We start from the raw sequence: 22,545 nt of genomic DNA, 5'->3' as shown, positions 1-22,545 counted from the left end.
GTGGGGGCACCCTGAGAATTCCCAGGGGCCTCAGTGATCATTGATCATCTAGTCTAGTGGCTTTCAATCTATAATTTTTAAAATAACAGTTTTATTGAAATATATACCATATGATTTATCTATTTAAGGTGTGCGGGTTACTGGTCACATCACCACAATCAATTTTATAACACCTTCATCACCTCCCAGAAAAACTCCATACCATTTAGCAGTCAGGCCAATCCCCTTCAACTCTCCCGCCAGGGCTAGTCAACCATGATCTCCTTTCTGTTTCCATAGGTATGCCCATTCTAGACATTTGATATAAATGGAATCATATGATATAGGATCTTGGTGACTGGTTTCTTTTACTTGACATGATTTTCTCAAGGTTCATTCATGTTGAAGGATATATCAGTACTTCATTCCGTTTCATGGCCAAATTTTATACCTTTATATGGTTAGACCACATTTTGTTTATCTGCTTATCAGTTGATGAACATTTGGAATGTTTCCACTTGGGGATATTGTGAATAATGGCATCGTGCACAGTCTTGTACAACTTTTTGTTTAGACGTGTTCTTTTTTCACTTCTCTGTGTGTGTGTGTATACCGTCCCCCCCAGGAGTGGAGTGGCAGGATCAGATGATAATGATGTGTTTAACCCTCTGAGGAGCTGCCAACTATTTTCCAAAGCAACTGCATCATTTTACATTCTCGTCAGCAGCGTCTATGAGAGTTTCAATTTCTCTACATCCTTGCCAACACTTGTCAAACTATAATTTTTTTAAACCACATCCCACAGTAAGAAATACTTTACATTCTTACCCGGTTATACACACACAAATAACTGAAACAAAAGCTTTATAAAAGAATACTTAAACTCTGTGTGATGCAGCCTGACATTTTGTGTTTCATTCTATTCTTTTCTTTAGTGCAAACATCTTGGTTCCGACCTGTTAAAATTGATTTCACAACTCACTAATTGTGACCTGCAATTAGAAAAATACTAGGCTATTTTAACCCGTTCATTTTACACCAGAGGAAATTGAGGCCCTGAGATATGTCTTCTTAGCAGATGATACTGCTAATTAGTTGCAGATGAAAGATTAGAGCCCAAGTCTGTTGGCTTCCTGCTTTAACTTTTGACATCTCAAATTTAGCTGCCCTCATATGTAGTAGGTAAAAATAAACTGGAATTTCTGCTCAGATACCATTTTAAAAATTGTGCATATTTCTCTTAAGCAGCGCTTTAAATTCAGCAATAAATCAAGCTAGAGACCAAAAGAATGAAAAAACCACAATTTTGTTATCACAAGTCATTAGTCTACAGGGTAATTTTGTGCCTGCTGGACAGGCAAGCTTTTCTGTTTGCTTCATTTTGTTTTTGGTTTTTGTTTTTCTTTAAACTTTATTTCTTTGTCAGAGGGAGGGAGGGAACACACGTGTGAGTGGAGGGAGAGGAAGAGAGAGAGAATCTTTAAGCAGACTCCCCACTGAGCAGGGCTCCATCTCACAACCCTGAGATCACAGCTTGAGCTGAAATCAAGAATCAGATGCTCAACCCACTGAGCCACCCAGGCGCCTCTTGAATAGCAATATTTGAAAGGAAGCAATATAAAAATCTTTTATGCTTCTGTTTTTCTATTTTTCTTGGAACACATCTGGGTCTTAAACCCTTTTATTTCAGTGTTTTCCAACCTGTGATAGGGAAACCACTGACACTAGAATCACTTCAAGATTCTTGTTAAAATTGGGACACCTGGGTGGCTCAGTTGGTTAAGCAGCTGCCTTCGGCTCAGGTCATGATCCCAGGGTCCTGGGATCGAGTTCCACATTGGGCTCCTTGCTCAGCAGGGAGCCTGCTTCTCCCTCTGACTCTGCCTGCCTCTCTGTCTGCCTGTGCTCACTCGCTCTCTCTCCCTCTGTCTCTGACAAATAAATAAATAAAATTCTTTAAAAAAAAAAAAAAAAGATTCTTGTTAAAATGTGGTCTTCCCAGGCCCTACCCCAAACCTAATGAGTCAGAATTGTGGGATGGGACCCGGAAATCAGTATTTAAAACAAACTTCCCTGGAGAGTGGAAAATCAAGAATGTTTCCAACCTGGTGACTGATGACACAGAGATGAAACAGGTGACTTTACATGTACAAGTGTCAATACAGCATTGCAAATCGAGGGCAAAATTAACTCCATTATAGTAGGTAACTGTCAGAAACTCAGTTTGGTGTTCAGTGACGTGGTGGGCATTGTGAAGATAATCAACAGCAGGGATGTCAAAGTTCAGGTCATGGGTTAAGGGTCAAGCCTTTTCCATCAACAAAACAGAGGGCTGCCACATTTCTCTGAGCAAGAATTCCCTGGGTTATGAGACAGCCAGAGCCAAATCTGAGATGAAAGTCCTCTTTCCTACAGAAGGTGATGACTTTAATGAATTCCCAGTCCCTGAGAGGTTCAAGACCCTTTGAAATGGGCAGAAGTTGGTAACCACAGTGACAGAAATTGCTGGATAAGCAAAGGGCCACTGTGTTCTTTGCCCTCTCCTTCATACCATAGGATAAATCTGTATCAAGATGGTTCTTTTTTGGGGCACCTGGATAGTTCAGTTGTTGAGCAGCTGCCTTCAGCTCATGCTTCAGGTCATGTGTAGCTCAGTTGTTGAGCAGCTGCCTTCAGCTCCTACCTTCAGGTCATGATCCCAGGGTCCTGTGATCGAGCCCCACGTCAGGCTCCCTGCTTGGCAGGAAGCCTGCTTCTCCCTCTCCCACTCCTTCTGCTGTGTTCTCTCTCACTGTGTCTCTGTCAAATAAATAAATTAAATAAAAAAAAAAGGTGGTTCTTTTTTAGGGCGCCTGGGTGGCTCAGTTGGTTAAGCGATTGCCTTTGGCTGGGGTCATGATTCTGGAGTCCAGGGGTCGAGTCCTACGTCAGTTTCCCTGCTTGGCGGGGAGTCCACTACTCCCTCTAACCCTCCCCCTTCTCATACTCTTGATCTCTCATTCTCTCAAATAAAATCTTAAAAAAAAAAAAAAAAGATGGTTATGGTTCTTTTTTAGATTTCTTTTACCTTTCTGCTCTTAAACTATTTCTCTGCTTTGAGAAGCACAGCTACCTGCCCTCACTAAAATATACCTCAGGCTGAAATTTAGGGCGGGACAGCAGGGCGGCTGATCTTCTGCAGGAAGGTACAGTTTTCCCTGTCAGCTCAACCACATCCTTAGTCCATTCTTAAGGAAACTACACCAGACTGGTGTGTTTCGGCTTTCAGCCTTTGGGGGTTATTTGAGCCACAAACAGTGTTTGGGGAAGAATTAAGCAATCCCCAGGAATCAGCAGATCAGACTATTCACACAAGTTCATCTTTTTCTAACAATGAGCTTTAAGGTAGCAGAGGCTGGTGTGATTCTAGTTGGTTCTTCTAACCAAACAGACTTTTCACTGTGGACAAGTGAGGCAGGGGTTGCACTGGACCAAAGGCTGAAGCCTGGCCATCTAGCATTCTAAGAAAAATTGTTTCCTTATAAGCATTCCTTTTATTTTGCATTCCATTCTGGATCTGCCTGAAACTGAGAGAGGAGATTCTCCTGCATCAGGTGCTGTGGCAGTGCCCTGCACCCAGGCCAGTGAAAGGAGTCTTGGACCTTTTCTTTCTCTGGGATCCCTGCCCAGCACCTTCCTACAAAGATGACTTAAACAAGGAAAAAAAAAAAAAAGAAAAGAAAAGAAAAAGAAAACACACCATTCCAAGGATTCTGGAATTCCTTCCTCCTCCCATGCCTATCCTCCATCTTCACTGCCTCCTTTGCCCTGTCATGCTCAACTGCTTTTGATTTCTGTCCAGGGACCTGAACAGAGGACTAAAATCTTCATTGCAGCCTGGTTTTAAGTTTTATATAAGAATCTTGCATAGTGGGGTGCGTGGATGGCTCAATCAGTTAAGCATCTGCCTTCCGCTCAGGTCATGATCTCAGGGTCCTGGGATTGAGCCTCAGCAGGGAGCCTGGTTCTCCCTCTCCCTCTGCCTGCCACTCTCCCTGCTTGTGTTCTCTCTTTCTCTGTCAAATAAATGAATAAGGAATTCTTGGGTGGCTCAGTCAGTTAAGAGTTTGCTTTTGGCTCAGGTCATGATCCCAGGGTCCTGGGATCAAGTCCCGCATTGGGCTCCCTGCTCAGTGGGGAGTCTGCTTCTCCCTCTCGCTCTGCCTGCTGTTCCCCCTGCTTGTGTTCTCTCTTTCTCCGTCAAATAAATAAATAAAATCTTAAAAAAAAAAAAAAGAATCTTGCATAGCATTGCTGATGTAAATTACAGTTTTTCTCTCTAGGACACTTACCAAAATATGCAACATTTTTGGTGGGAAGAGAGATTGTCCTGTGACTTCTTCCCATTTCCTGAGGACTGTGGAAATATACCTTTATGTACTTAAAGTTATACAGAAAATAGAATAAAATTAATATCATACTTGAAAAACAATAAAACAAACTCCCTAGGTGATTCTCATTTTACTCAAGGTTGTGACCTACTAAATTAAGGGTTTGAAAGCCAAATAGATATAATAGAAAATAAACATTTGTAAGAAAACACCTGAATTTTAGCAACAGAGGGAATTAACTAAAACAATCTATATTGATAAGGTTCAGTATTATTCTACCTGAGTTGGGTGCTAGAAACCATTTTTTGATGACTATATCCACTGATTTATTATAATTTCAAATAATTTGTCTTGGAATAAATAAATGCAGCCTGCTGTTCACTCCCCCCCCCAAAGTATTAGCCTATAAAAACAGTTGAATCCGGGACGGCTGGGTGGCTCAGTTGGCTGGACGACAGCCTTCTGCTCAGGTCATGATCCTGGAGTCCCAGGATCCAGTCCCGCATCAGGCTCCCAGCTCCACGGGGAGTCTGCTTCTCTTTCTGACCTTCTCCTCACTCATGTTCTCTCTCACTGTCTCTCTCTCAAATAAATAAATAAAATCTTTAAAACAAAAAACAAAAAAAACCAGTTGAATCCAACAAACAATTTCAAACACCTGGTATTCCTCCCTTTATTTTACAAATACTTGAGTACCCACCATATGCCAGGCACTGTTCTAAGAGTAAAATAGAGTGTGATTTAAAAAAATACAGTGTAATCAGTGTCAGGAGTAGATCTGTACTTTGGGGACTTAAGAGGAACCTCCTAGGCTTGGGGCTCAAGGAGGGTATCCGGAAGGAAGTGTCATTTCTAGCTGGGAATGGTAGCAAAGGCCAGGGAGGGTCTAAAGCATTTTTAGACAGCAGGGACTATGTCTGAAGAAAGACAAGGGATCAAGAGAGATAAGCTGAGCCTGCCTAAAGATATGAGAAAAAGTTTGTGCAAAGTCCACATGTGAAAGAAAGTATGCATGTAAAATAATGCTTACTGATTAATAATAGCATTAAAACATTTTGAGGATTTATTAGGTGCTAGGTAGTGTTGTTCATACTTGACATATAGGAACTTGTTTTAATGCTCAAAACAAAGCTGTGGAGTAGGTTCTTTTATTCCCAGTTTGCAGATGAGGAAACTGAGACAGAGTACAACTTGCCCAAGATCACATACCTATTGGTGTGAGATTTCAACAGCTAGATTCTACTCAATTTTCTATACTCTTAGCTTCTCTGCCTTTTTCTCTCCTCTGTGTGTCACTATGTTTGACATTTTATGTAGAACTTATGATGAGCTAAGGTAGGTGGTGTGATAGTAGAGGTGACTAAATTGCCAGTGGTCTCCACAATTAGAAAGAGGCAGAGTAAGAGCTTGTAAGTCTTTCTTTTCTTTTGTTATATTATACTATACTTCATTTTATTTAATAAAAGCAAAAATGTATATGCCAGCTCATCTTGGGTGAAAAATTATTTGTAGTGAAATAAACTTAATTCGAGGAGTGGAGATAAGAAAGGGTGACACATGTGATTTGGACTCTGTTATGTTATTGATTTATGGGACATATGAAGCTGTTATTCATGCAGTAGAAATTCTAGGGCTGGAAGTCAAAAAGCTTTGAATATCATCTGGTAAGTGACCTTTGATGACTCAAGAGTGGCTAAGCTCACCCAAAGAGAGAAGAGAAACTGACCCTTCAGTAATGCCTAGGAATAGAGGTGAGCAGCAGAGGGAGAGTGAAATTGAAATTGGTTGGAAAGATAGGAATGGAAACAGGAGAGTTCCAGTTAAGAAAAAACAAAACAAAACAAAAAAACAAGGGGAAATACAGCCTCAGAAATGAGAGACTATTCAATTCAAATGGCAACAGAGAATGATTAAAACTGAGACATAGTCCTTGGGTTTGACAGCAGGAGGTCTTTAGGAGAGGAACATCTGTAGGATGGTAGAAGTAGAACCCAGACTCAAGTGATCAGAGGGATGAATGGAAGATGAGGAAAAGGAAACAATGAACATCTGGAGACTAAGGTTTGTCTGTGAAGGTAGAGCAAGGTTGAGGTGATAGATTGAGGAGAAAAAAGCCTTATTTATTTAATCTATATACATATACAAATTTCAGATGTGTGTACACAAGCACACATGTCAGAAATGTGAGCATGAAAGTGCCTGGGTGGCTCAGTAGGTTAAGCATCTGACTGTTGATATGGCTGGGGAAGATCTCAGGGTTGTGAGATGGAGCCCTGCCCTGTCGGGCTCACATGCTGGGTGTGTAGCCTTCTTAAGATTCTCTCTCCCTCCCCCTTCTTCTCCCCATGCCCACCTCTAAAAAAAAAAAAAGAAAAGAAAGAGCAAGCAAGCAAGCATGTTTTAGATAGAGACAAAGTCCGAGGTAGAGGTGAAATGGAAGTTTTGTAAAGACAGAAGGGAAAGGTTGGAAGCTCAGGTAGACTGTCATTGACAGTTATTTTTTTCCCAGACGTAGGTGAAGGGAGAGGGATAGGGGATATATCTAAGTGTGCTTTCTTTTCTTCTCTCTGGAATGGTAAAGCGTGAATCACTAAGGGTAAATTTCATAAGCGCCCAGTGAAAGTGGCTCTGATTCTTTGGTGAACAGTTTCCAGAAGTAAAATTACTTCTCAGAATTACGCAACCTCCTTTTCATTACTCTGGCTCCGTATCATAGTGTTTTTTAAGAACAAAATATCCTTAAAAGGAGATTTTAAAAAGAAACAAGATCTTACTGATGTGATTTTGTCTTGATGCAAACATCTACATCCTTGTTGACCCTTGGGAATTTGATCATTGTTACAATTTTTTTTAATTTTATTTATTTATTTGAGAGAGAGAAAGTGAGAGAGACCACGAGAGGGGACACGGTCAGAGAGAGAAGCAGACTCCCCATGGAGCTGGGAGCCTGATGTGGTACTTGGTCCTGGGACTCTGGGATCATGCCCTGAGCCAAAAGCAGTCACCCAACCAACTGAGCCACCCAGGCATCATATTACAATTTTCTTATTGTCTTAGATACATGTTTCTACAGAGACCTGGCTTAAACTCTTCCAAGAACAGTGGCAATGATAATTCTAACAGACTTCTTAGACTTGCCTAACACAGTGTTGCTGAATAATTGAGTAGTGAGGCTTTTATGTACAGTATTTGAAGTTATTTACTGGTTCCATTTTTTTTTCATTCCCTTAAAATTTATCTCAAAGTTTGAATAAGGTAAAATTGCTAATTCACAGTTCTGAAAAATGATACATACTTTCTCAACAACTAGACTTAAGACTATTTAATAAGCATTCATTCTGTTGTATTGATAGTGTTTTGGATAAATTTTAAACCTTCATGCAATTTCATTCAAAATAGGTATAAAGTTCCTTCTATTTAGAAAGCAATATATTAGATGCCAAGAGTGTAAAAGGCAAATTAGACCTGTCCTCTGATCTCAAGAATCTTTCTAAAAGTAGAATTTATAAATTATGGTAAGATAAAGGGACTGACCTATACTGATTGGGAACAGGACTAGGGCAGTTCAGGAAAGGGTTCTTTGAGGAGGTAGTCTTTCCTGGAGTGTTGAAAGATGAATAGATTGAGGAAGGGATAACATTCGAGGTAGAGTAAAAAATTATATGGTATATCAAAGGAATAGGAACTGGCATAATTTTGGAAATTCTTTTTTCGTGTCAAAATTCTATGGAGTTAGGCTTCTCCCTTTCAGAGAAAGAAGTTACAAATAAAAGGAATGCTAGAGGGCACCTGGGTGGCTCAGTGGGTTAAGCCCCTGCCTTCTGCTCAGGTTTTGATCTCGGAGTCCTGAGATTGAGCCCCGCATCTAGCTCTTTCCTCAGCAGGAAGCCTGCTTCCCCCTCTCTTTCTGCCTGCCTCTCTGCCTACTTGTAATCTCTCTCTGTCTGTCAAATAAATAAATAAATAAATAATCTTTTAAAATAAATAAATAAATAAAAATAAAAGGAATGCTAGAATGAATCTTGTGATGCTAGATTATGTGTGTGTGTCTATATATATACACATACATACCAATACAGAGATATAGAGATGAATATAAAAATATATATGTGTATTATATATGAGTTAATATATATACATATATTCCTAGTTCTGTCCCCCAAGACAGGCTAGAAGCAGTGACATCTCAGTACCAGTAAGCACATGTAATGCCCAGATTTGGTTTCTCCAATAAAGAGAATCAGGACTCTTTGGAGAAGTGGTTGATTTCAGGGCTGGGGCTGTGCAAATAAAAGACGAGTTTGGAACATCTTATAGGGCTAAAAAGTAAGAATGTGCATTAAAAAAAAAAGTAGTGGCACGTTGAATGGACACTAGAGCCAAGCTGAAAGTGCTCCAAGTGACCAAAGCTGGGAACAATTTGAGCAACAAAATAAAATTAGCCAGGGAATAAAACAATCCAAAAATTGTTATAACTCAGAAAATAAAATAAATATCCACGGGTCTATCCTAATATAAATAAATGAATGAATAAATAAACAAGAGGGAAAGGACAATTTTTCCTTATAGAAGAATTCCAATTAATAAATGCAAAAGAAATGAGGGCAATAGAAAATCCCCTTTAAAACACCATAATAATTGCTGAAGGCAAGATCAGCCCATAAATGCTAAAATTAGTGAGTAAACGTTTAAGAAGGAATAGGATTAAAGTATCTCCCCCCCAATATTTGTGAATTCTAAAGGTAAGCATAGTAACTTTACAAAGGTGAAACCTGGCAGACAGCACCTTAACCAAATGATCCAGTAACAAGATGCCATCATGTGCCTTCTGACAGGATACACTGAGGAAGAAGGCACATCAGCTCTGTAGTAGTCTCCCCCAAATTCTGTAACTTCAGTCTAGTCTGAGAAAGCATCATATTTTAAAAAGGAAAAACCTTTTTTTTTTTTTGGAGTGTTGCCAGATGTCCCAGGCTCATCTGGTATCTGCCCCGCCCCAGCTCTGGAATCAACTACTTGTTCAAGGAGTGTAGGTTCTTACTACTGGGGGAACAAAGAAACCCGAATTGAGGGTCGTTCTACATAATACCTAAACAGTACCCTTCAAAAGTATCCTGCTCATGAAAGGCAAGGAAAAACCGAGGAGCTGTCATAGAGATTGGAATAGACTTAAGACATGACCATTAAATGTTGTGTAGAATCCTGGAACAGAAAGAAGGAAACACTTTAGTGGAAAGTCTTTTTTTTTTTTTAAGATTTTATTTATTTATGTGACAGAGAGATCACAAATAGGCAGAGAGGCAGGCAGAGAGAGAGAGAAGCAGGCTCTGCACTGAGCAGAGAGCACGATGCGGGACGTGATCCCAGGACCCTGAGATCATGACCTGAGCTGAAGGCAGAGGCTTAACCCACTGAGCCACCCAGCTGCCCCTTTAGTGGAAAGTCTTAATTTTGATAGTTGTGCTGTGGTAATACAAGATAAAGCTATGTGAACGTTACATGGGAACTTTCGTACTATCTTTGCAACTTGTGTATATCTAAAAATTATAAATAAGTTAAAAAGAACTACTAACTGTCAAAAGCTTTTCCAAGTGTGTGAATTTAGTCACTGTTTTTATAAAAAAATAAAATAAAATAAAATACATATATATATGGGGCCCCTGTGTGTTTTAGTGGGTTAAAGCCTCTGCCTTCGGCTCAGGTCATGATCCCAGGGTCCTTGGATGGAGCCCCACATTGGGCTCTTTGCTCAGCAGGATGCCTGCTTCCTCCTCTCTCTCTGTCTCTGCCTGCCTCTCTGCCTACTTGTGATCTCTGTCAAATAAATAAATAAAATCTTTTAAAAATTTTTTAAATATATATATATATATATATATATATGGCCTCAGAAATAAATGTAGGGGTGTCTGGGTGGCTTAGTTGGTTAAGCATTGATGCTTGACTTGGGTCTTGATTTCAGGGTCATGAATTCAAACCCCATATTGGGCTCCATGCAGGGTGTGGAGCCTACTTAGGAAGGAAGGAAGGAAGGAAGGAAGGAGAAAGAGAAAGAAAAAGAAATGTAGTTTATATTCTGAAAAAACATTATGTGGAAACATATTTCATGTGCTTTTGTTTAAAGTTTCCCTTTGCACCTTGAAGTTCTCTTAGGTTGGTTTTTTCCTTTTAATTTAGTTGCTCTCTGACATTCAAATCACAAAGAATTTTTGATTAAAAAAGAAAAGAAAAAAATTTGAAATGCTACAGTATGTTTCTAAAATACATTTTCTTTTAACAAGTGACTTTATACTTTGTTCTAATTTTTTTGAGGCTGTGTTCAGGCAACCTCTTAACACAATTAACTATCTCCTGGGAGTGGGGGGTAGTAGAGAGGGAGAGGGAGAGAGAAAGATATGATAAGATTAGGAGATTATATTTATAAGAACAGGATTGTATTAGTGGCAGCTCATTTGCTTTCTTCCAAGCATGAATTCTGCATGACAATTTGCTTAGTTAAGTTAAGTCTGTAAATGAGTTTGTTATAAAGTAGGTTTCCTGGAGCAGCTGCAGGCTTCACCCTCAGCAGTAGCTCAGGGAAGCAGATACCTGGGACCAAATTTCCCAGTGAGTCATCGCCCAACCCTTAAACTTTAAAGAACCTTTGTTCAAGGATTTTTATCTCCAGGCTACCACTCAGCCATAGGACCTTTAGCTATCCTACCTCTAGCTACCAAGTATGATAAAAGAACTTTGAACTGGGAATTAGAACCCTGGCTCTCATACTAACTAGTTGGTGAGTTGGGGAAAATTATTGGACCTTTATGTGGCTCAGTTCTCTTGCTGTAAAAAGGGGGACTTCGTTACTGGATTCCTAAGGTTCCCTCTTGATGTTAAAATCTGTCCTATGTATCTAAAACTGAAGGTATCTTCCTTCTTAGAAAACAGTTAACTTTTATCCCATTATTGTTTGTTAAACCAGTGTCCTTGCAATCTCTGAGGCTAAAAATCTTAGTTATTTGTGTTTTACCCATTTCCTTTAACTCTTGCACACAATTGACAACCAGTCCAGCAATTCCTCCATCAGGACTGAAGTGGCAGTAGAATACATTTGGCCTAAGAGGTTGGGTTTTGGAGTCTGAACACTGACTTCTGCCTGAGCCATGTATTAACTATGGGACCTCTGCCAAATTACTTAACCTCAATGGACCAGTTTTTTGTTTGTTTGTTTGTTTTTGACTAGAAATAACACTAACTCCAGGGCTGTAGTAAAGATTAAATGGGTTAGTAAGTGTCCACTAAGTGACAGTGCTTTTTATTATTAGTACGTAGTAATGCAATGGATTGGATCTTAAAGTCAAATGGGCCTCTGGAAAAAAAAAAATGTTAAAAGATTTTGCAGCCTAGGGACGCCTGGGTGGCTCAGTTGGTTGAGCGGCTGCCTTCAGCTCAGGTCACGATCCCAGCGTCCTGGGATCAAGTCCCACATCGGGCTCCTTGCTCAGCAAGGAGCCTGCTTCTCCCTCTGCCTCTGCCTGCCATTCTGTCAGCCTGTGCTCGCTCTCTCTCCCTCTCTCTCTCTGATAAATAAATAAAATCTTAAAAAAAAAAAAAAAAAGATTTTGCAGCCCAAATTGAATACCTCCTTCTAGATAGGTCTTTCCAGTACATGCTTCTTATTTATTTATTTATTTATTTATTTAGAGAGAAGGAAGGAAGGTGGGGAGGGACGGAGGGGTGGGATAGAGAGAACCTTATCTTAAACAGGCTCCACACCCAGCACAAATCCAGTGTTGGGCTGGATCTCACAACCCCAAGATCATGACCTGAGCTGAAATCATAGTTGGACACTTAAGTGACTGAACCACCCAGGCACCACCATCCCCCTTTTTACCCCTCTCACTCCTAACAAGATTTCTAGAATTAACATAATTGTTCTAAAGTCCGAGAATGGGATTTCCATCTATGAGAGTGTGGGTATGTAAGGAGAGCTATCACACCTTTAATTCAAGACCACAAAAATAAAAATATTGATTATGGAGAGTATTTCGGGTAGGCCCAACATAACTCTAAGTTTCACTGAAAGAACCAATTGTTATCTCGGATGCTGACCATTCTGAAAAGATCTGTGCTACTATACTCTTACCTAGAGATAGTTTGTATGTGTTTGCAGCTAGGTGGTTCAAAAATTTTGCTACCCAATTTTCTGCTGTAGCTAAAATGATGGTTTTAATCACTTTTCATTACTAGTAGTGGAAGGAATATTGACTTTGGAAATCAAAGAGAATATGGATTTGAATCCCAGATCTGCTACTTTATAACTAAGAGATCATTGTAAAGTTGTTTACTATCTCTGAATTTTAGTTTTTCATCATATATATAAGACAATAAAACCAATCTTATAAAGTGGTTCAGAGAATTAAGTGAGATATGTACTTCGTATAAGTAGAAGTTATCATCTGTTCATTTCTTTCCAAAAGTCTGACTTTTTTTTCAAGATTTTTTTACTTATTTATTTATTTGACAGACAGAGATCACAAGTAGGCAGAGAGGCAGGCAGAGAGAAAAGAGAAGGAAGCAGGCTCCCTGCTGAGCAGAGAACCTAATGCAGGACCCTGAGATTAGGACCTGAGCCGAAGGCAGAGGCTTAACCCACTGAGCCACCCAGGCGCCCAAGAGTCTGATTTGTAATCTTAGCCTTGAATTTTTGGCTTCCTGTAGTGCATCACTAGGGTTTTTTTTGTTGTTTTTTTTTTTGTGTGTGTGGATGTATATATTTCAACACATGTAAAGCAAAACTCATCGTTCTCCCACTTCTTCCTATATTTACTGTCTCTAGTAAGACATCAATATCTAGGGGTGCCTGGGTGGTTCAGTGGTTTAAAGCCTCTGCCTTTGGCTCAGGTCATGATCCCAGGGTCCTGGGATCAAGCCCCATATGAGGCTCTCTGCTCAGCAGGAAGCCTGCTTCCTCCTCTCTCTCTCTGCCTGCCTCTCTGCCTACTTGTGATCTCTGTCTGCCAAATAAATAAATAAAATCTTTTTAAAGAAAAAAAAAGACATCAACATCTAATCATTCAAGTTTAATGACGCTGGTGTGGATTTCTTCTCTACCCCTAAAACCATTTTATTCTAAGAATTGTCAGTTCTCTTTCCCACCTTACTATTCCCCCCATCCTAATGTAAACCTTGATTACATTGACAGTTTTAGTATCTTTTTTTTTTTTTAAGATACTAAAGAGGGGGAGGGAGCAGGCTGCCCAATGAGCAGAGAGTCCGATGCAGGGCTTGATCCCAGGACCTGGAGCTGAAGGCAGAGGCTTAACCCACTGAGCCACCCAGGCGCTCCCAGAATCAGCTTTTAAAACATGTTTCCCATTATGTTACTTGCTTTTTCAGAAACTTGCTGTGTTCCACCATAGAGACTCTGCATGATCCACCCTAAAACTCTTATCTTAGAGATGTGGGTGTGGGGGTCAGGGAAATTATTTTTTTGATTTGCCATGAAGGTCACCTGTGCTAGGGAGTGGCGTGTTAAGACTAGTCCTTATCTCTGCTCACTCACAGTTTAATTCTTTCCACCATTGGAATATGGCCCCAACTCCTTAACATGGTTTCCAAGGCTCTTCCCATTCTCGCCCCATTTTTTCCCTATCTTATCTTCAACTACCCATGTTCCTACAGTCAACTACTTTGAAGTGTTCTATGCTATTTCAACTCCCTGACAGTGTAATGCTATTCTCTCTACCTGGGATATACTTTCCTCTTCCTGCCCTCAGTTGATGAAATTCTATCCATCTGTAAGTCCCAAGTCAATCTGATGTTTCTTCCCTTCCCTTCCATCAAGCCAGAAAATCAGATCCCCTACTCCTAGATCTCGCATTACCTCTAACCACATTCAGCTTTGTGCTATGATTATTTGTGTACATGTCAGCAAGCCAACATATTTTTTATAAAGATTTTATTATTTGAGAGAGAGAGAGAGAGAGCATGAACAGGGAGAGCAGCAGAGAGAGAGGGAGAAGTACACTCCCTGCTGAGCAGGGAACCTGCCCCCAGTCAATAGATTTTACACTCTATTTGGGCCAGGCCATCTCCCTGTATCTTATAGAAAGTAGCTAGTTACTCATTAACCTGATACCAGAGTCTATCAAAAATCGTATTCTGATTCTTACCTTTATCTGTTTTGTAAGGTGCTAATCACATTGTTAAGAAATTAACAGTATTGCTTCTGTAAAGGGAAGTATGGTCAGGGTGTGAGCTATCTCATTCCTTGTATAAAGCATGCTTACCCTAGCCATACACCAAGATAGATATTCTAACTTTTCTTGGATTTCTGGCCAAGATTAATTAAAACCATGGAATTAGACTTGGGAATTAAACTCCTTTTTTTTTTTAAGCTACACTCAGTCCCTCAAATAATGATTTTTCCTTTTTATAAATAAATTTGAGAACATATCTTTTATATATTTTTTTGATCCAGAATTGATTGCTGTAGAAGCACTGTCGTTTATATCCACATCTGTATTGGGAGCTCAGTTGTACCAAACAGTGTCTTAAAGTGTTGTTCGGTATTTCCTAAACTTGGCCCAAAGGGTCATTATTGTAGTTTTACATGACTAGGTTTAGCTGAACTGTTTGTTGCTTTTGTGTCTTTCTCTCATTAGAATAAGGGCTGACAATGTTTGGTGAGTCAGATACAAACTGGAAAGCAGGTAGACAAATAAATATATATTATTTGTACATTCAAGTTTACTTCAAAGAACATATATAGAGGGACCTCTGGGCGGCTCAATTGGTTGAGCATCTATCTGACTTTTGATTTTGGCTCAGGTGGTGATCTCAGGCTCATGAGATTGACCCCTGAATTGGGCTTTGGACTCAGCATGGAGTCTGCTTGAGATTTTTCTCCCTCTGTCCCGCTCCCTGCTTTCATGTCCTCTCTTTCTCAAATAAATAAAATAATTTTTAAAAAAACGTGTAAAATTAAGATTATTTTATCTAGGAAAATAGATATTATTAAAAACCAACACTTATGACTTATTCTGTGTCAGAGTCTTTTCTTCTTTATCTTATTTATTCCTCATAAGGGTATTATGAAGGAATTTCTTTTGTTATGGATGAGAAATCTAAGTTTTAGGAACGGCCCAAACTCCCACTTAGATGCATCTATCTCTAATGTCAGACCTCCTTACCATGAGAGGCTTCTATGTTACCTTCCAATATGGGGACTAACAAGTAAACAAAAACAATAAAATTAGCATTACTTTCAGACAATGCTTGACTTGGAAGAACGAGTACTACAGGTGGGAAAGTTGTATGGACTTTTAGGGTGGCTGATTACTTAGTTCGCATCACAGGACTTTTAGTGTGAAATGGCAGCCCAAGCTGATTGGTCAAGCACACCGTGTTCCGTTGTTGTCAAGGTTGTTAGAAGCAGTACCTGATGAACCGTGCACTCTGTCAGATCAGTTATGTTTTGTGGTAGTCAAGAGACCGGTGAGTAGTAGTTTTCACTCTTCAAATAAGGAAACTATTGGCTCATTTCTAATCTTACCTCTTCTGGACAAAGGTTGGAACTCCTTTGGTAATTACTAGGGCAAGAACTCCTTTGGTAATTTCTGGGACAAAAACCAAACAACCTAGATTAATGGGTAGAGACTGGATGATTTCAGGAGCATGGCTTTATGTATTCTTTGACTCTAAGGGATTTTAGAAAAGAATTTCAGAATAGGGGTTTTGTCCTCTGAATTTAAAGTACATTATACTGGGATGCGTGGGTGGCTCAGTCAATTAAGCATCTGTCTTTGCTCAGGTTATGATCCCAGGTTCCTGGGATTGAGCCCTGCGTCAAGCTTCCTGCTCAGCAGAGTTTGCTTCTCTCTCGTCCCTCTGCCCTCCACCCCCGCTCATAGTCCCCCCGCCTCAAATGAATAAATTTAAAAATCTTTTAAAAAAATAAAGTGCATTATACTTCCCCCAGTTGTTAAGATGGTTAAAATGTAAAAATAATAAGAATTCTAACAAAAGCCAATTCTAATATATTATACTTAAAATGTTCTTAATCCTATTAAAATGTACTTAGTATTTAAAGCATATCATCTCCTTAAGTCCATATCAAAACACCTGTAATGGTAGGTATTATTCTCCTTTTTAAGCAGAAGAAACTAAAACTGAAAAGATTATACAGTTTGTTCAGGTGAACAAAAGTTATGATTCAAGTAATATCTATCTTGACTTAAAGCCCTTGCTCTTTATATGATACCATGAGGTATACCCAGCTCTCTCTCCAAACCAAGTGGTCAGTGCCTCAGAGTTTGGGCAGAGAGAGCAGCCAGAAGAAACTTGGATGTAGGTAGAACCTAATTTGGACCTGAATCTACAGAGATACCAGTTGTACTTCCCCTAGGATGTAACTCAGAAGAGTGAAATATTTCACTCCAAATGTGACTTTGGAACGGACTTAAGTTCAGGGGAAGGCCAACTGATGTTTGCACAGTGAGGTCAGTCATAAAATGATGGAACTGGAAGAGACCTTAGAGATCATCTGGTCTAACCTTCTTATTTTATAGGAAACTACAACCCAGATATTGAATCATTTGACCAAGGTAATAGTTTTTGAGAGAACCAGTAGAGGAGTGTGGTTCTGGTGGTCTAGGGCTTTCTATTCTCTCAAGGCTCACTACTGCCAGTCCTTGGATGCTAGAGAATCCTCTTCTGTGTCTAATATTCTGACTTTCTTTATTGCATAGGTATTTCAGTATCTGTAGACGAGATGGAATCAGCTCCGTTTAATAGACGGCAGTGGACTTCAGTATCATTGAGGGTAACAGCCAAAGAACTTTCCCTTGTCAACAAGAACAAGTCATCGGCTATTGTAGAAATATTCTCCAAGTAAGTGCTGATCCTGGTCCAAAAGGACCATCTGTCTTGAGCAAACATTACCACCTGTCAGGGAAATCAGTAAAGGAAGTACATGGTGTAAAATGGCCTTATTGAGCACATTCTGAAATTTAAGCATCATACAAGGCACTGTGGAGAAGGATGATAATAATCAGAAGACACATTATCTATCCTGGAATTTTTTTTTAGTTGGGAAAAGAAAAAGTTACAAACACAAAAGGTAATTATAAAACACATAGCTCTTAAGCAAAGTGTCAGCAAATCCAAAATGAATGGGAGTAGGGACCAGAACAGAGTAAGGAAGAGAAAGTAACACTCATGGGCAGAAGCTAGTGAGGAAGTTTCTCCAGTTGAGATGAGTTCTGAGGCAAGTTTTGATTTAGTTGAAGGGAGTGTTAGGCATACTCTGTATCTGCATTACCCAATATAATAGCCACTACATATATACCTATTTAAATTTAAATTAGTTAAATTTGAATTCAATTCATCAGCTGCACTAGCCACATTCCAGTGTAGCTGGTGGCTACCATATTGGAGGACACGGAAACATTTCCCCATTGCATAACATTCTGCTGAACAGTGCAAACTCTGTGGCCAAATTGTGGCCTGCTGGCTGCCCATTTTAGTAAATAAAGGTTTATTGGAACATGGCCATATCCATTTGTGCATTGTCTATGGCTGCTTCCATGCTACAGGAGCAAAGTTGCAGCAGAGACCAGAGACCATATGGCCTCAAAGTCTAGAATATTTATTATCTGATCCTTTAAGAAAAAGTTTGCTGACCCCCCTGCTTGGGCCATGAGTTCTTTGATATGAGGGTCCCTTTCCTGCTGATTTTATATGCCTAGCACGTGTATGGCAATGTACAGCACGGTGACTGGAACAGAGTAGGCACCCAACAGATGTAGAAGGGATAGGATATGTAAATAATATTCCAGGGATGGCAAACACATTGACTTTACTGAAACAGAGGAGGAGCTTAGGACAGGTGGTAGGTTTACCTCATGAGTAGAGTTTGTTAATTAATAGGAAGCTCTTACACATTTAAGGGAAAAAAGATGGTCAAGTTTTGAAGAAAATGATTCTGGGAGCTCTATCTAGCACACAGCTAAATACCAGTAGGAGGTTTCTGTAATCTACAATGTCACCTTTTCTTCAGTAACAAATGCATCACGCACTTGCTCTGTGGAAAACATTGCCCTTCCAAGCTCTTGACCTTGGTTGCTGCTTAAGGTAGAGTGAAGGTGGAGGGAGACTGCATGGTCCTTTTACCTTCCACATTATGCATTTTGTATTACTATAATTTTATAACAAACATGTATTGTTCATATCAAAACAAGAAAATCAATGAAGATATTTCAGATAGAGATGTGGAAAGCTCTTAAGATTTAATCCCTGACCTCAAGGAAATTAATAGTATAGGTTAGTATAATTTATATAGTAGATGAAGTCCCCTAACTTCCTTCATCTTCTCACATGGGGTGCCTATTAATAATATGGTGTTCCAATTATCTGTTGTCGCATAAGGAAAAAAAATCCCCCAAATTTAATGGCTTGAAATATGAACACTTATTTTGCTTGTGAATCTCCAGTTTGGGTAGGGCTTGCCTCTGCTTCCCTTGGCATTGGCCAGGGTGGCTCAACGATGGGCCGAAAATTATCTAAAGGCTCACTCACTCACAAGGCAGGTTGTTGCTGCTGACAGTCCACTGGGATCTCAATTAGAGCCCTGGTCAGAATACCTACACATGGCTTTTCCATGTGGCTGCTTGGCTTAGTTAGCTAGGTTCCCAGGGCAAGCATCCAGAGGTAGAGGGAGCGAGGAAACAAAGGAAGAAGGGAGCCAGGGTCAGGGGTTGTGTGGCCTTTTATGACCTAGCCTCAGATGTTACACAGGATTACTGTTGCCACATTGTCCTCATTAGACGCCAGCCCCTAAGGCTGGCCCATTTTCAGAGGGAGGGGACTTTGATTGTACTTTTTTTTTTTGCTTTTAAGATTTTATTTCTTCATTTGAGAGGGAGAGAAAGAGAGTACAAGCAGGGGGAGAGGCAGAGGGAGAGGGAGAAGCAGACTCTCTGCCAAGCTGGGAGCCCGACTTGAGGCTCCATCCCAGCAGCCAGAAGTCACGACCTGAGGGGAAGGCAAACACTTAACCAACTGACCCACCTAGGTGCCCCTGGCTGTACTTTTTAATGGAGGGATGTCAAAGGTTTTTTTCTGGACATGTTTTAAAAACCATCCTATAAGGCTTTCCTGGCCCCTCCCCTGAAGATTCAGAGTCCATGTTACAACAATGCAAGATGCTATTTTAGAAATAATTTCTTCTTTTCTAGAGTAGTCCATCCAGCAATCTGGGGCATTATCAAATATTTTATACAGGTAGTGCTCTGGTCTTACTTAGCAGGGTCTGGCAACCCAAGATTCCGAAAGAAGTTTGATAAATACCCACACTCATTCACAGTAACAAGGAGCAGTTATGTAGGTGACTAACACTGAGAAATTTCATAGGCACATTTCAGCCTTAACCGTCTAGCAGCATGTCAGCTTTACATTCAGGTGCGTCTTTAATCTGACCACTGCTCAGCACCTGCACAGCTCTAATGCTGAGTCCAAGCTACCTCCATCTCCCCTTAGTTTTCTGCAGTAGCTCCCTGAATGGCCTCACTATTTCCACTTTTGCTGTTATACAGCCAATTATCCACGCTACAGACAAGGTGACCTTCAAGAACATAAAACAGATCACATCCGTCATTTTTCGAAACTCTCTAGTGGCTGTCCTAATAGACGATAAAAGGAAAGTCCTTGCACTAATCTAACTGGAAAAAAAAAAAGATTCTGATTCCATGTGTCTGGGATGGGGCCTAGGAATTTGTGTTTTCAGCAAGTATCCCAGGTGAATTTTATCTTCAGGGATGTTTAGTTTACCTTCCGTTGAAGAGACAGACTTGTGAACTCGCAGCGGTGAGCTTGAACATAAAACAGAATGAATATGGTTTCTGCTTGGTTCCAACAGAGGATCGTGGAAACTGACCTTGAATAAAGGAAGTAGGAAGGCAAGAAGTCCGACATGGAGAAATATAAAAGGGAGAAGCGACTGGTACAGGTCAGGTTAGCCAGGTGATAGAAGGCCTTGGATGCCATCCTAAGTTTGGGATTTAGTTAGATGAACAATGGGAACAGTTGAAGGTTTTCATGCAGAGAATGACATGATCAGACTTGTATTTTAGAAAGATGTTTCTGGCAACAGTATAAAAGGTAGACTGGCAAGGTGAGAGATTGATAGCATAAAGAAGAGCGGTAAGGCTCTCTCAAGAACCCAAGTGAAAGCTCTTGAGGGCGGAGGGCAGCAGGGATGGAAAGGAAGACAAGGAATTGAGACTTTGTTGAGATGTGATTAATGGGACTTGGAAACTCCCTCTTCTGCAGAAAGACTTCTTCACATTCTTACCCTTTTCACCCAGGCTAGCCCCACCTCTTTGTAGCTGAACTTGGCTTTCCCTCCTCTTGCATTCTGTCTCAGAGCCGTGGCCGCCTACTCTTTCTGCACATGCTTCCCTGAAATATCCTGGGGCCAGGAGTCAAGGTTGCCGCTCTCCTACATCTCTCCTACTGGTTCCCGTCCATTGTGTTTCACTCCTTGTTCTGAAGCTCTGAACCTGTGCTTTGAGGCTTACATCTAACTAGACTCTTTTTATCCTCCCCCTCATTGCAGTGGTGTGCCAGCTGCCTGGCCAAGCTCCTCACCTTTACTGGGGACACTAGCTTCCAGCTTCATTCTCTTCTCAATGTCTCTCAGCGAGAGTGCTGTGGGCATTTTCCATGAGGCAGACCTTCCTTCTGCAGTATGGTCCTCATCTTGCCTTTCTCCAAATGCTAATAGTGCCCCTTGACATTGTGGCATCCAAAAAAAGAGCCTGGGTGGCTCAGTGGGTTAAAGCCTCTGCCTTCAGCTCAGGTCATGATCCCAGGGTTCTGGGATCGAGCCCAACGTCGGGCTCTCTGCTCCACAGGTAACCTGCTTTCTCCCCTCTCTCTGCCTGCCTCTCTGCCTACTTGTGATTTCTCTCTGTCAAATAAATAAAAAAAATCTTAAAAAAAAAAGGGGGGGGGTGGGGGCGGTGGTGGAAGGGAAACCCTGGTAAGATTCCCTCACACATTTTCAAAAGTTCCCCCAGGGCCAGTAGGGCCCCCAGTGAAGAATCACTGGTCCACTGAACCTGTTTGATCTTCTTGATCTTCCCTATTTCTTCAACCTGCACACTGTCTATCAGGGCCTTTTATCCAGTCCCAGCCTTATCATCACGCAGAATCCATCTCTGGAATGTACACTGGGAATGCCCTCTCTGATTGCAGCCTCCTGTCCTAATACTGTTCCACTCTTTTATTCCCACTGATGCTGCTCCTGGGCCAAAACAGGACACCCAGGCCCTGGATTTCGGTCTCCTTCCTGGCTTCACTTCCTTTCCTGCCTACCTCAGTTGGTCGCTTCAGTGCAACTCTTACCCCTTCCTCAGATCCCTTCTCACCACTTGATTCTGTCAGCCACCCCCTGCCCGGGCCAGTTCTCAAGATAGAGGAATCACGTCTTATAGCACTGATGAGAGTTAGGAAGTTGGAAAAAGCAGTTCATCTTCGGGGCCTTCTTAATCTTGCAGAGAGAAAGCAAAAAGCAATCTTGGAGGTCACCTTTTCATAGCATAGCAGGGTGACTGTCTTTTCTCCCTGAAGGTTATAAGGGCAAAGGACAGCTGTGCAAAACTGTAAGCCCCAAACCCATTAACAGAATCAGTGTGCCAGGCACCCTGCTAGATTCTTAATAGAAACAGATACTATTTCTAATCCTAGCAAAAACTGTATGAGGGAGGGATCTTGGGCCTGTTTTATAGCTGAGAACACAGTGAGCATACAGTAATTGGATTTGTTTCTATCTAGTATTTTTCATCTGATTCGTATATTCTAATGTACTAAACAGGTTTTGAGGAATGCACAGAATTGTATTTGGTAGGCTGAGAGGACAGTGGTGACATTGCAGAGAACCACAGGACGTATAAGGCACAGAAGTACTATAGGGTGACAGGGTGTGATGTGTACTTAGGACAGTAAAGATTAGAGACTCGGCCTGGACTTCTTTTCCATCTCACGCTCAGCAGAGACTCTGAATCAACATTGCTGATACTGCTTATGGCTTTTAGAGTTCACTCACCATAGGTTCCCAAAGCAGATTGCCAGACTAGGTTCCACAAAGCAACTACTAACCTGGTGACCTGATTTTCCTTTATTTTCAAACACCCCCAGTTATGGGGTTTAGAATTCA

General features: G+C 40.7%; 1 protein-coding gene across 4 annotated transcripts in view; it reads left to right on the top strand.

Moving 5' to 3' along the window:
• LIMA1 (LIM domain and actin binding 1) overlaps positions 1-22,545 on the top strand; it is a 93,199-nt gene that overhangs the window by 17,800 nt on the left and 52,854 nt on the right. For all 4 annotated transcript variants that reach the window (XM_044228695.1, XM_044228693.1, XM_044228694.1 and 1 more), the window contains exon 2: positions 17,078-17,219. In XM_044228695.1, coding sequence (XP_044084630.1) covers positions 17,101-17,219 — 119 coding nt within the window. In that variant the 5' untranslated portion in view covers positions 17,078-17,100. The remainder of the gene's footprint in view (positions 1-17,077; positions 17,220-22,545) is intronic.

This window comes from Neovison vison, chromosome 12 (assembly GCF_020171115.1).
Source record: "Neovison vison isolate M4711 chromosome 12, ASM_NN_V1, whole genome shotgun sequence".
NCBI lineage: Eukaryota > Metazoa > Chordata > Mammalia > Carnivora > Mustelidae > Neogale > Neogale vison.
This window is presented reverse-complemented; position numbering and strand designations above follow the sequence as displayed.